Source organism: Heliangelus exortis, chromosome 3 (genome assembly GCF_036169615.1).
Source record: "Heliangelus exortis chromosome 3, bHelExo1.hap1, whole genome shotgun sequence".
NCBI classification, from domain to species: Eukaryota; Metazoa; Chordata; class Aves; order Apodiformes; family Trochilidae; genus Heliangelus; species Heliangelus exortis.
Genome location: NC_092424.1, coordinates 17,713,255 through 17,727,728, shown reverse-complemented (window position 1 = coordinate 17,727,728; position 14,474 = coordinate 17,713,255). Strand labels below are relative to the sequence as shown.

Here is a 14,474-nt window from a genome sequence, read left to right as displayed (position 1 = left end):
TGCCTTTCAGATAAGAAGGGCCTATCTTCTTTCTTCCTGGGAGCTGAACTGAATTCAAACTCATAGAGTAGTTGTTATTTTAATTTTTTTTTTAATTAAAACAGAACCTAAGTTTAAAAGTGAGTTTTGTTGCTAACTGAAATGAAACCAGCTAAGTCTGAACTAGAAGTGAACCAGAGTGGATTCAGTTTTCTGCTATGCAGTTTACCAAAATTGTTGTTCAGGACTAGGAAAAATACCAGTCATTTCTAAGGTCCTCCACTAATTCATCTATACTGTTATTCAAATACTTGTTTCGTGATGATTGTCCATAATCTTGCAAAAGTTTGAGGAAGTACTATTGTAATTTAGGGGAAACTCCAAATATCGATGTGGTTAAATCATCATGTTTGGATGATTTCTGAGGCTGAACAAATGTGCCAAGTAGGAGTTTGGCTTATGAGCAAGTGGTCATCTGAAATGGTACAGAAGTAAAATAATCTGATAGCATTTCCCAGTTTTTAACATGTAGTATTCAGGTAACCCTGATGTTCTTGTAGTCCTGATTTTCTATTCAACACTTTGTTCCTCAGTGTATAAGTAACTCCCTCTCTTCTGCTTGTAGTTCTGCAGCATGACATTAAAAATGTCCAAAAGCCAAGATAATAAATGTGGTTGAAATATTGTGTGACAGTTAATTATTTCTCAATGGTTTGGAGAAAGCCACTGCACTAGTGTATTAAAGAATTGATTCTGAAAAGCTTTATGATGAAATTACAGGTCAGATCCTACCACATGATGTAATTCCTTTATTCATAAAATCAAATAACCATCTGTTTGAGAAAGTGATTTTGCTCTGAAAAGCTTCATTTCTTTCTTCAAATTCTTTTAGCACATGTTTCAACTGAATGGCTTTATGCAGACTTTTGTAGGTGGTTTTACTGTCTTTTCACTCAAAGCCTAGTTGAGCATCATTCAGCCAAACAGCTTTTACAAATTGTACTTAATGTTCTCTGGGCTTCTGCAGATTCTTTGTGTTTTATCTTCATTACTATTACCAAAATAATGCAGCCTCCATTTCTAGTGTGGATACAGTTGTAGTACAGTGAAAAAGTACTATGTAACTTAGTCTTACAAAGGAAGGGGGAGTAAGCCATACTAATAGAAAACATTTGCATCATCAGAATAACTGTACTGGGTTCAATCAGCCCAACAAAACACGTGTCTGAAACACTCATACTGGTATTGACCCGTTCAAATGCAAACTGCCCAAACTGGTTAGTCTAGGCAGGCTTGTCCCTTAAGGTTACTGACTTTTTTTCCACTCATGAAGTAATTTGATTTATTACCCTCTCATTAATTCAGATAATAGGTAGTCAGAAACCCTAACCAGTTATGGCATATAATTATTAGACATGGTTTTCTAATACTGTATTCTCAATATGATGGAAAGATGAAACAAGGTGCTGTAGGGAGTACTGGGACAGTGGTACCTTGTGCCATACATGCACTTCTCATCACCTGCAGCTTTCAAGAAACTGAATATAAGCTCTTCCTCCCTTCAAATCAGGGCATCAGCAACAGGCTTTCATGCAGTGACCTTTTTGTGGTCATGCTGCTTGATGCCTTTGCAGCCATTTTCTACTTCTCTGCTCTTGTTGCATGTAAGTGTAGCCATCTGCTCAAGTTCCCCTTCTGGACTTTACCAGAAAATGAGGCCTGAGCACCCTAGTCCCAGAATAAAGGTCCTTAAATGTTGTTGTTTGTAATACACAAAATGAGTGTGTAGCTTGGCATGCCAGTGCACACATACTCGTGTGTCTCAGTGTCACCATGCGTTCAGGAACGTGCCTCCATTGGTGTCTGGGAGGCCTCTGGTTACAGTAGATCATGTAAGATCAAATTTGTATCACGTGTGGTTCAAGACACTTCAGTTGAATATCAGTGATTCTGTATTCAGTAATGGAAATATTCTTGGTTTAGAATTGATTTCTGAATACTGTGGTTGTTTCAGATGAATATTTTTTTCCCCCTGGCTGCTTCTGTTCTGTATTATGTCTGTGCATGTGTCTGGCACTGGAAAGTGTTTGATCCTTTCTGTAGGTCATGCAGGATGTTTGATGTCTTTTTGTTGACTTTGGGTATGAGTAAATAAATGATAGAATCCCCTGCAGCCATAATTTCTTAACTTTTTTGTATGGCATTGTGGTCAATTACAATGTGGCAAGCTGTATTACGTTTCTCTGTAATTATAATAATCAAATATGTAACATTCATAATGAAAGGCAGATTTGTGAACTTTGCAGCAGTGCACTGGCTCTGAAACTGACCTGCTTGCTTTGGCCAGAAGAGTAAGAGGCTATGGGGGAAAAAAATCATGGAGGGAAATGGAGATTCTAGGGGAGTTTTCTCAGCATGTTTTTTTGTCAATTTGTTTAAAAGTCAAGTTTTCCTCATGTGATTAATGACATAACATGAAATCTGTATATTTCTGGATAATTTTATTAAATAAAAATTTCTCAGCTGTTTTTCTGACCTTATGGAGCCTATTATGAAATCATCTGTTTTAGATGAGCTCACTAGGGATTCAGGCATGAATGCTGGTAGAAGTTTGCAGGTTAAATCTTACCTCTAGCTGCTGTTCGGGTCGAGACTTTACTTCGGTTCCAGTAACAATAGTGTTTTTGAAAGATCTAAATTACTTATCTGCAGTAATTTTGACATTATTGAAAAGTATCACTATTGTTTTATTTCCTGTTACGTTAAAATAGGGAACCTATTAGAAACATCTTGTGCTTAAAGAACAAAAGACCAGCACAGACTATTTCTCCAGTCATTTTCTATCGATTACAACTATTCTGATTTTTATATGCAATTTCATGGAAATACTAGTTTATCAAAATTGGACTCACAAACACCCCTCCAAACATCAGATATAACCTCCCCAGCCTTTGCAGATATCAGCTCTTTAAACAAAATCCCTTTCCTCTGCCAGAGAAGTTGTGTTCAAAGAGCAGCTTTCTGTTACACACTCTGACTTCTCCAGTCCTGCACCTCTCAGCCATCTGCAGACTGATCATGTGCTTGGAGGTTTATGCCTTAAGCTATCTGAATATCAGATAATCCTAGAACATCAGAACAAGAGGTGCAAAGCAGGTTTATGATTTAATTCTTTCTGTATCTGTTGTTTATACAATCCACTTAGGTTTATACTGTTGCCAAAATCCTAAACAGTTTTGCGGCTAAATTATTGCGTTTCCCATACTGTCTGGCTAAGGAACAGCAGAGATAAAATTACTCATCCTTGTTGCTATTAGGAAGTTCAGTTATGGAAAATGCATTTGTCTACTTGCTCTTTATTCCAGATATGAGATTTATGTCACTGACTATCTGTAAATTTCTTCCAGGACAAAATAAATACAGTGCACAAAATCTTAGGTGACATTTTTGAGTTAGGCTGATGGACTCAGTTGTTATGATCAAGTGAAAACCTATGGTAACAGGGCACTGAGCCACTGAAGATAGCACTTTATCACTTGACACAACAGGTCTGGGTTTGCTCCATAGAGCATGCAAAATCTCTGTGCTGATGCCATCAGCTAGAACGAAAAAAACACCTATTCAGGCTGTGCAGTGGTCAAGAATGTAAATTCATATTGAACCATGAAGCATCAGTGCAAGCCTAAGAATTGCATAGCATGTTCTAATCTTCCTCATCCCTATAGGAGTAGAAGTAGTGTGTGGTTCTGTCAGCAAAATCTTTGTCAAAGAGAATCCTGTTCGAGGAACAGGAAATTCCTGTTTCCTATTTTTAAGGGTGGGAATTACAGCTTGCACCTGAGAGGAGGAAAGTGGTAAGAATCTAGATGAGCTAAGGAGTCAGTTTTTCAGAACACTTAGGATTTAAAAGCTTAAAAAAGCAAACCTTGAGGAAAAGTGGAACTATTTTCAGTCTTCTGCATAGTTTGATTAAATTTTGCATTACTCCAGAGTTGCCCAATAATTGCGATGCTTTGGAAATGCTGCACAGAAACATTTAGGCAATTTTTTCTTTGATATTGTTTTTATTGATGAATATTAACTGATGGGAAAAGAAAGGAAATTGCCTCCAATATACATACCCATTAACGTTGTATTTTTTTTTTAAAAAAAAAGGTAGTTGGATGTCTCTGACATTGCAGGAGGACAGGATGTGTATGGCTTGACAAAGTGAAGCTTAACTGAATAGAAGAAATGATCCAGTGAGCAGTCTGGACCCCCAGGGACCAGAGTTCAGTTCTTGCTTAACTGTACTTCTTGTATGTCTTTCTGGCAAGTCATTTAGTCTGGTTTATGCCTTTGGGAGTATCTCATTTTACAAATGGGGAACTGTTTCAGAAGGGTGTTGAAAATAAAATCCATTAATGACTGTGAAACTATATAAATTCCTTCAATATGCTGAAACTTGGCTATGGTTTCAGCATGGGTTTTTCCTCTAAAACTATGTCTGGTTTTATGGATGGCTGCCTTTTGTTCCCTGAAACAGGCAACTAATATGTTTTATTCATGCCTGGAGCTTTCCAAAATCTATGCTGCTTTCTAGCCATCATTGTACTAATTTCACTAGGATTATTTTAGCAATGTAGGAGTTGTTTGAAACACTTTGAATCTTACTTGCACCTACTAAAATTCAGTGTTTTGAAAGAAGTTGCAGCAATAGCACAGACCAGTAACAGGACAAAACGTTTTGATAAATGGTAGTTGTTACATCTTTTGTTGCATACAGAGGATTGGTATGTGTGAGACATATTTTGCAATGGATCTTGCTTACAGCAAAGCACTTCTTGTATCCACACCTCTGTCCCTTTCTTAGTTTGCATCTTGCCTTGTCCCTGTTGTCCTTTTTAAGCACTCATATCTTTTGGATAACTGCTTATAGGGTCTCTGGATGTGTAAATGCTTGGCTGCATTCAGAGAGAAGTATTTTTAGTCAAAGAGAAGGATCAGAATCAGAAGTGCCACGATCAGACTATTTCTGTTGCTTTCAAAGTTGTCTGTTACATTCAGGTGAATTTGGGCAGTAATTCTGTTTCTGGTCACATAGGTCTGAGGGTGTTTCACATGTGATATCTTTCTGGGTGTTTGGTAAAAAAACATAATGGAAACTTCATATTCTGCTGTACATGCCTGTTTTATTACTTCTCTGTAAAATGACATTACATAGTCTCCACCTCCCTCTAAGTGTAGTTTAATGTGCAGAATAAAGGAAAGACATCTAGCCTTGATTCTAGTACTCTTCACTGTTTTTTTGTTGTTGTTGTTGTTGTTTTGTGGGTGCTTTTTTGTTTGCGTTGCTTGTCTGTTTGTGGAGTGTTTTTTGTTTGTTTATACCATTATGTGTTTCTAGGCACCAGAATAGAACATTTAATGCAAGATTACCACTGAATCTTTCCTCTGCATTCTTTACTTGCTTTGATACCTGAAAGACTGAGACTAAAAGAAGGGTTTCCTATCAGTTTAGAGGATTTTGCTTTTTGGGGGAGTTTCTTTTTCTATGTAAGGTCAGCTGAGGCAGCTAAACTGCCAGCTTCTGGCAGCTAATTCATGTGACTGATGAGACTGTCAGTGTTAGGTATTCACTGGAATGTGTGTATTTCATAAATCTAAAAATATGTCCATTTTGTTCTCATTGGGTTTTTTTGTTTTGTTTTTGGTTTTTTTTTGTTTGGTTGGTTGTTTGTTTTTTTTTTTTTTTTTTTGTAGCAGAGACTCTTAGAAGTACTTCATTCTGCTTAGAACATGAGTAAGAACTCTGAATCAAAATCAGTAAGGAGCAGTTCATATAAATTGTATACAAATATAGTCCACCTGGTGGGTAAGGGAATCTTGGGTTCAGTGCTCTAGTCTTTTTCCTGAGTTAATTCCAATGCTGTTTGCAGTTAACTGAGCAGGACAAAGACTCTGATGTTGGTCATCAGCTCCTCCAGATGCTTGAGTCTTCTGCAGGGATGATGGTGTAGGGGTTTTGTATGTGTGTGCACACTGGGATTTGAACTCTCTGAAGAATTTTACTGTAAGCTTGGCCAGACAGTATATATTGTGCTGATACTGACTGAATGTTAGCCATGCCTGTCTTTAATACAGCCATCTCTTGAGAGCTATAGCAGTTTTTCAAAAGCATGCCTCAGCATAGATATCAAAGTCTATTGATACACCTGTGCTTCTGATCTTCTAGGTTTGTTTATTTTTTTTTTTAATTTAAAAACTGCAAAGGGAGAGGAGCAATATTTCAGTAGCTTTATTTAACACCCCCCACCCCCCAAAAAAAAACCCAAACCCAGAAAACCTCCCACACAAAACTCACGTTGCCAGTTCAGAAAATGTTAAAAATGTCTGTACTTAATATTCAACCCTATATTTATGGAAAAACACTCAACCACGCTTTCATTTTCCTCTCCTCTGAGTAGCCCCTGGTCTCGCTGACACCTATTTCCTGCCTCCTCTATTTACAGTGCAGCTGTTGAGATCATTTTCTTGACCTGTCAGTTCAGTGAGATCAGCCAGACCTGTCAGCTCCTCTACCTCCTCACTCCTGAATGGCACAGAAATGTTTTAGTAAGAAGCTGGTTCGGCAAGGTTGGAGCTTGGGTCACCCTGGTGCATTAAGCAGCTGTGATCCAAAAGAGGGGAACAGCAGAGGAAAGGAAGGAGACACCAAACATTTGGGCTGTGCCAGGCTTTCAGTGAGCAGCTCCACGGGGCCAACTTTGTCTCCAGGTTTCTCCTTTTTCTAAGGTCCTCTTGGGTGAGGGAGAAACCTGGAGACAAAGTTGGCTCTGTGGCGCTGCCCATTGGTCTGACAGACCCATTTGGTCTGACACTAAGGAGGACCCAGAGTCCTGCTGCTTTTTCTCCTGAGGGAAGAAGGGGGCTTTTTGGAGCACATCTCCTTTTCCTGCTTTCTCACCTGCATTGTGCATTGTGCTTTGGTACTTGGCAGGCATGAGCTAATCAAGTCCCAGGGGGGTGTCAGAGCCCAGGGGGCATCCACAGTGTCCTGGCATGACCCCTGGGGTTTCCCCTGCCCCAGCAATGCCCCATCAGGGCTGGGCTGCAGCTCCCCATGGCCTGGTCCTGCCCTGGGCCCTGCTGAACGGGGCCTGCCTCGGGGTTCACATCCTGCCCCTATCTCCAGGGATGTACCCAATGCCCTGTACTGGGGCTGCCCTGGTGCTTCCCTGATTCCCTTCTCCTGGCTGGGGTGGTGGGACACAGGGCACACCCTGGCACGAAAGGACCCTTGAGGCACTGTGGCAGTGGGCCTGGAGTTTTATCTATATGCTTTACTTATTAAAACAGAATGAAAATACAGTGTTAACATACACCAGGTCACTTCACTCAGTCTCTGAAATAGTATGACAACTGCTATGTGACAATAAGATCGATTACTTAGTATTTTAGTTACAGTTTAATTTTTGGAAGATGGAGAGCTGCAAAAATTGTCTGTCATGTGTGGGGCACCATTGAGATATTCAAATCCAGCAGTCTTTACCACAGCATGTGTGGTAAAACACAGGAGGATTTGTAAGAAGCTCTTCATTGCTGTGCCTAAATGTACAGAAGCTTATTCCCACAGTCCAAGAAATCTTGAAGTACACAGTCTTGGTACCGAGCACCTGTGTTTCATGCTGAGTGAAAATCATCTCCACAAGAGCAAAGACTCTTTAAAATCTAACAGAATCGTGAAGAAACAAATTTTGTGTTTCAGAAAAAAAAAAAAGAGGATAATGCATGTATTTCTTTCTCCTAGTGGGGATACAAAGGGAGTATTATAAACATGTGTTAACTGGCCATACGAGCTCTGTATGTTCATTTACCCCATTCTGAGACCAGAGCCAATCTGTCCTGCTGGGATCTGAGTAGGTCACAGTGCTGTTTTTCACATTTGCATAGCTGGGCTCCCTATAAATTAGAGTAAAAAAGTTATGCAATGCTGCCACTTTTTAACTTTCTTCTTTGTCTCCTTTGAAATGGTGGTGCAAATGTATGGTAGAACAGTTCTTTAAGTATTTGATTTGTAAAATTCACTGGGTCCAAGTTTTCCAAGTGCTAAAGTCAGTCACATCTTTTACTTCAGTGAAGCTACAGATTACTCAACACCTCTTTGGAAAAGGAGGTTCTGTGGGCAGTCAAGGGTAGACCTGCACATGTGTCCTGCCTACACCTTAGCCTCACCTTTTGGAAACTTGGTTTCCTGCATGTGTGCTCACTTGGTTTGGAAGCCATTCTAAATTTTCTTCTAATTATCTTCTTGATTGCAGATTGACTTGGAGCCAGAAGGGAGAGTGTATGTCATCATAGACCTTTCAGGATCATCAGGAGAAGGTAGGGACTTCCAATATTTTCTTTTACTCTTTCATGAATGGAATCTTCCAAGGGACTCTGAAGTGGAAGAAGTATTAGAGGAGATGCTGTGCCAATATCCTACTAAATCTGAATGAGCTCACGTTAAAGTAAACACATCTTGATGAGTCTGCCTGTGATTCAATGAACAGTTCCAGTTCATCTTAACCTGTTAATCACCAGTGCTAGCAATATTAGCTAAAAGGTAGGTAAATAGTTTAATAGTATTAATTTCCAGAAGTGAGTTCCAAATTCTTACTTTTGGGAGAACTATTGCACAGGTAGAGCTTATAAGATGTCAAAGATGGGGGCAAGAGTTTATTTGCTTTTTAAATTTTTCTAATATTTGGTATTTTTCCACTAAATGTGATTTGTTTGGGGTTTTGTTTGTTTTTGTTTTGATTTTTTCCAAGTAAAGTAATGACTAAAACATTGTAATGGTAAGAGATGAACTTCATTTTTATGAAACAGCATTTACCTACTGGAAAACACAAAGTGAAACAAAACAAAAACAAAGATAGAAGAGGAGTATTTCTTAAATTCTTAAGGTTTTTTTATGCTGTTAAGTGTGAAAGGAAACAGGTGATGGGAAAAAGAGAATTTATGAAAAAGAAAATCTATGTATCTTAGTTATGACAGCCTGACTTGCTGAAACAGGTATATAGAGCTATATGGCTGGTTTAAGTTGGATTTTTTTTTTTTTTTACTTATGTCCATTGACCAGCTTTTCCCAGTAGTTCTTAGAGCTCAGCTAAAGGAGGTTGTTGTTGGTTCACAGTACATAAAAGAAATTCATGTAAACTCTGAGAGAATCTAGACAGAAAATGCCATGAAATGAATTTATTTTGCCTGGTACAGTTTGGAAAGAGTTGAAGAATGTGTTTATATTTGTGTTCTTCATAAAGAATTCCTGTGCACTGACCAATTGCCAACAGTAGCTTGCAGAAAGATTTGTTGCTCTAAATCCTGAATTTTAATATCAAAATTTAAATAGTATTTAAATTTCATCTTACAGTCACATTTTATACACACGTAAAATATGCTCTGCGTTTTTTTCTTGCATATTCAAGAAAGTATCAGTTTAATAGAAGTTTCCACACATTCTGCTAATAAGCATGCAATGATGGAACTAAAGTATGGTTAAAGGCATTGATGTGGTTCTGTCATGGGACAGGTAGATGTTCTTCCAACCTTCCACTGTTACCCAGAGAGGCAGAGCATGAACTATTCCATCACAGGATGTGTTCAGGTGCATTGAAATGTCAAAGTGCAGGAAGAATGGTGTTTTGTTCTTCAAATGTTCTTTAAAACTCTACCAGCTTTTGTACAGGTTAAGAAAAAATGGCTATGGTAATGTCTCCTAGGGTGTGTGGTGTGTAAACTTGGGACACTTGGAAAGAAATTTATAGAGCTGGAATTTGTGTTCCTGTGGAACATTGAAGGGGGTACTCGAATGGAAACTGGCCATAGAGGGAAAACAGCTTTTGACATGCTGTCTTATGGGAAGCCCTGGGCATGACCAAGAGGCTTAGGGTGAATTTGGTAGAACACAAGAGAAGGTGGTGTACTTAAAAATGCCATAGGACTTGTTTAGTTGTAGAGCTTTCCCATGCAATTAAATAACCATGGAGAAGTTATGTAGAAGTATCAAAATTCTCTAAGAAAATTGTTTTTTCTCACAAGGAAAATTAGAGCAGGTTTGTACAAAAGTTTGTAAACTGTTTTTATGGTGTCTTTTTAACAAAGAAATTGTATTTTTGACTGCTTTATTAGGGTTGAGGCCTTGCTAATTTTGGATGAGTCTCCTCTCTCTGTCTTAGCAAAGCTCTTAGTTTAACATAACTGTATGCATCCTTCTGTAATTAACAGAAACACTTAACCCACACACAAAAATAACATTCTACTTGATTAAAAAATGCCTAATCAACTTTCCTTTATCTATATGTACATATATAAATATAAAGTAAAATAGATCTGATGTATTTTATTATTTCAGTGGGGAAGTTCATTGCAGTTCATCTGTATTTGTTGACTATGAAAGAAACATAGACCTTAAGGTTATTCTAAACACATGACTTCTAAGTAGCTAGGGTTGGGTGATAGAATTGCTACTCTTAACCTAATTTGTTAGCCAGGATCTTGTTTTTAACTCCAGGCTATGTTGCATATAGCAGTGGAGCACATAGCATTCTCTTCATGCTGTGCAAATGGGCATCAGTATTTCACTTTCTGGACATGAAAAAATGAAGATAAAAATAACTAGCATCAATTCTAATGGAACGAAGTAATCATGTTGAATGTTTCTGAGTTAGAAGTATTAAAAAAAAAAAAAAAAAATAGTTAAAAAAAACGCAGCTGTTTAACTGTAGCATATACCTGCCAGTCAGTATTGTCTTGTATATTTGTGTACTGAAAATTGGATGTTTCTTCTATGGAGTATATCCAGGTTTCTAATTATCAGTGATGAATAATGTAACTTCAGTTATTTGGAACTTCTGGAAGACTTTTTTAGATACTGCTTCAGTATTGACTTAAGATTAGTTGAATCCATTAATATGGGCAGAGTGCTTTGTCCTCTATTAAGGCAAATGCCCTAAGTTTGGAAGCAAGCCCTTATGTGAGTAGTTACATAAATTGAAAGTTTACATGTAAAATCCTAACTGGTATACAAAACAGATTCTCTCATAATACTGCATTCTCACTAGTGGTATGTTCTCAACAGTTTTAGTAAGTTTTACATAACATTGGCATAAGATATTGTTACCATATACCTCCTAAAATTTAATTGTTCCTTAATGTAAGCTGCCAAATTGCTTATCCCTCTACAGGATTTGTACATGCATGGCAAAACAATGAGAACAGTTCATTTCTGTAGCTGACGTCTTCAACAAAAGTACACAATTTCTCTTCCTCCTTCCCTCACGTCTAAACTGAATCTCTGATGGGCATTCATCACTGAGTGGCTTACATGTACAGAACAGGTAGAAATACAGCACTTCTGCCTGGCCTTGTCACATTGACAGAGACTTGTTGAGAGCCACCCTTAGTTATCAGCATCTGGCAGTTATTTTTATGTGGGACTGTGCAGAAAGAAGGGTCGAGTTGCTGGCTTTGCTACTTGCAATTTTTTCCCATTCTAACGACAAGCTACAAATCCACAAGAATGTTATACGTGCCAGCTTCTCTTCAGCTTCCTGTATTGTGAAATTTCCTTTTGAAACCACCTGAAAGAGAAGCTCGGTATCTCCAACAGCAGCAGTGCTCTTGATGGGGCAGCTTGGAAAGCCCAAGGCTTTAGATTGCTCTCCACTGATACCTTGCAGCACTGCAAACTCTCACAGTGGATTGTAGTGAAATGAGGCAATCAGTTGTGGCTAATTACAAGGTGGGAGGTGTGAGCTTGTGCCAAGCCCACCTGTGCCCAGTTAAGGCTGACCCCAACTGTGCATGAGCAGGATTGGGCAACCAATAAAAGGTGAACTTCCCAATGCATGCCCAGCTCACACCTCCCACCTCATAATTAGCCACACCTGATTGCCTCATTTCACTACAGTGGATTGCTCAAATCTTGAAGTATTTGGATTTTTCTGAAAACATCACCCGGTGACTCCACTTTAGATATGCGTTTTTAAGGAAAATAAGGTGTATGGTAGGCCAGTGCTTGTAAGAAGTAATTAGCTTGTGCAAGGTCTATACTTATTCTCTGTTATTTCGCAAACTGGATTTGATGAGTGCATGGATTTCTTTAACTTCTTTAGCAGGTCTTCAGACCTGTCAAGAAATGTGTGTATGTTTATCAGACTTGAAATGAACAGGAGAACCCTCTAAGACATCTGTCTTAGTAATTTCTTCAGTGCTGCTTGTTCTCTGAGGTTTTTATTGATTTTCTATATTAATCAATGTTGCTGTAGCATATGCGTTATTTCTGAGATGAAGGGCACTCACCGCCTGTTTTGTTGACATACTTTGGCAGCATTTTTGATTTATTTTACTGCTTATAAAATTTTATGAGTGAAGTTTCTGTATTATTTCAGAAATATTTAAGAACTCTAGTGTAGCTGATCAAGATCCAAATTCAGGCTGAAAATTTAAAATATAACTAATATAATGATACGATGATTCAGTTTATAAATTGGAATAACAGATGGCCATCAAATGGATAGAAGAGGTATATGGCCTCAGGAATGATTAAAAACATTTTCATCATCGTCAGTTTTATATATGCTGAAAGACAGACGCTGCTCTATTTGAAAGCTTGTGACCTCCTTGCTGCATTTGTCATTGTAGATTTCTTCTTTCTTTAGAATTATTGGTTTATGTGTGACACAAATGTATACAGTTATTTATGGTAGCTTTCTACCAACTTCTAAGTTAATTTACCATTTGCAATATGTCAGTATTGAATCAAGTGTAGAATGACTTTAGAATAACCTTGACAGGTTAGGTTTTTTTTACCTATTGTATTTTAATTAATTATATTTAACTTATAGGTAGCATGTACTAACTATAAAATAAAAAAAATATTCAGAACTCTTTTTCCATCTACTATGTCTAATAAATATTAATGATTACTTATCCATGTTAGATGTCCCAGTTTGCATTATGGAATTTTCTTCCTATATAATTACATTCTGGAGTAGGCAGTTTAATTGCAATAAAACGCCACAGTGCACGCAGGAGGTGGTAGATACTGCAAAAAAGAGCCTGTTGGAAGCTCTTGGTTATGTCTTTGAGTTAGGTAGTTACCTTCAGATTCATCTGTTCCTAAGATACTTAAGTTGCCCAGGATGAAGGTCTCTAGGTGATGCTAAACAATAAAGTCTATTAGTTGAAATCATGACAGTATTTCATTAAGGCAAAGCTTTTTGTTTAGGCTACTTGTTTGGCCTTTTATGAGCTTAGAGGTTTCCCAGTTGTTGTTAGCTCATTTGCTTGAAGGCTCTCAGTTTTTCAAATCCAATTATTGCTGATAGGTATTGCCAATTGCAGGGGAGGGTGTGATGACCTTTTAAAGATCCCTTCCAACCCAAACTATTCTGTGATTCTGTTGTGGCAAAAGTTCTGCAGGAAAAAGAAAAACAGTATTATGCTTCCATTTTTTTTATGTCTCATACTTGATAAATTTATAGCATAGACGCAGGATGTTTATCAGAATATCCACAGGATTTGTTCCAGGCATCCAACTTTGGTAAGATCAGTACAGGAACAGAAAATGTAATCTTGTTCTAGGTTGTAGCATTCTTTTTGCAAAGTTAGTAGAAAATAACCTTTGGGTTGAAAACTATCTTTATAATTCCTAATGCGTCCATTTGTTGGAGCTTTTATTCTTCAGACTTCACTGAAGTTGTCATTGCCATCATTATGCTTTTCATGCTCTGAGGGCCCAGAAGATGAGATCTGATTCTAATAGGCACTGTTTGGACAGAGAACAGTAAAAGGTGCTTACCCAGAAATATCAGTCTAAATGCCATGCATCCAGAAGGCAGTCTTGGTTGCTTGGTTGCTTCAGGAATTTGCCTTAGTGAAGAGTGGTGTTTTGGTTTTTTTCCACTGAAGTCTTCTACTGCAAATACAGCTTTGACAGCTTGGGGTTTTTTGAGTTTGTGTGTGTATGATTTTTGTTTTGTTGTTTTTTTTAAATTATCTCTGATTTTGACATTTATGGTGCTGTTGAAAGATTCATCAGGCAGACCACAAAACAGTTTTTGCAGCCAACAGCTGCTGATCTTAGGGTATTGAACAGACTGTGAAAAGTGCTTGTGTTTTTCCAGAACTTCTAATATATAACTAGGTAGGTAGTCATTACATAATATTCTTCCAGTAGGTGAAAAAGAGATCGCCTCTTTCTATAAATATTTCTCAGTTTTTTAGAAGGTACAAATTGTTCTTTATTCCCACTGATATATCTCTCTCATCAGGATGTATCTCTATCCCACCTTTGCTGTGCCTCTTGGAAGTAGCATCTCACTCTAAAAGGGAATTTCAAGTTGTTCACCATCTTTTCATTGAAACAATTGTATTTTAAGATTTTTTTAACACAGTAGTCTATCTTATTTATTGTATTAGTTTTGTGCTGGTTTATCCTTTTTACAAAGGTTATATATTTTCTAGGT

General features: G+C 37.8%; 1 protein-coding gene across 1 annotated transcript in view; it reads left to right on the top strand.

Annotated features, from left to right (window-relative positions):
• The window catches only part of PRKCE (protein kinase C epsilon), a 282,369-nt gene that overhangs the window by 88,162 nt on the left and 179,733 nt on the right, over positions 1-14,474 (top strand). Inside the window, exon 2 of the mRNA XM_071739442.1 lies at positions 8,280-8,343. Within this exon, the coding sequence (XP_071595543.1) occupies positions 8,280-8,343 (64 nt within the window). The remainder of the gene's footprint in view (positions 1-8,279; positions 8,344-14,474) is intronic.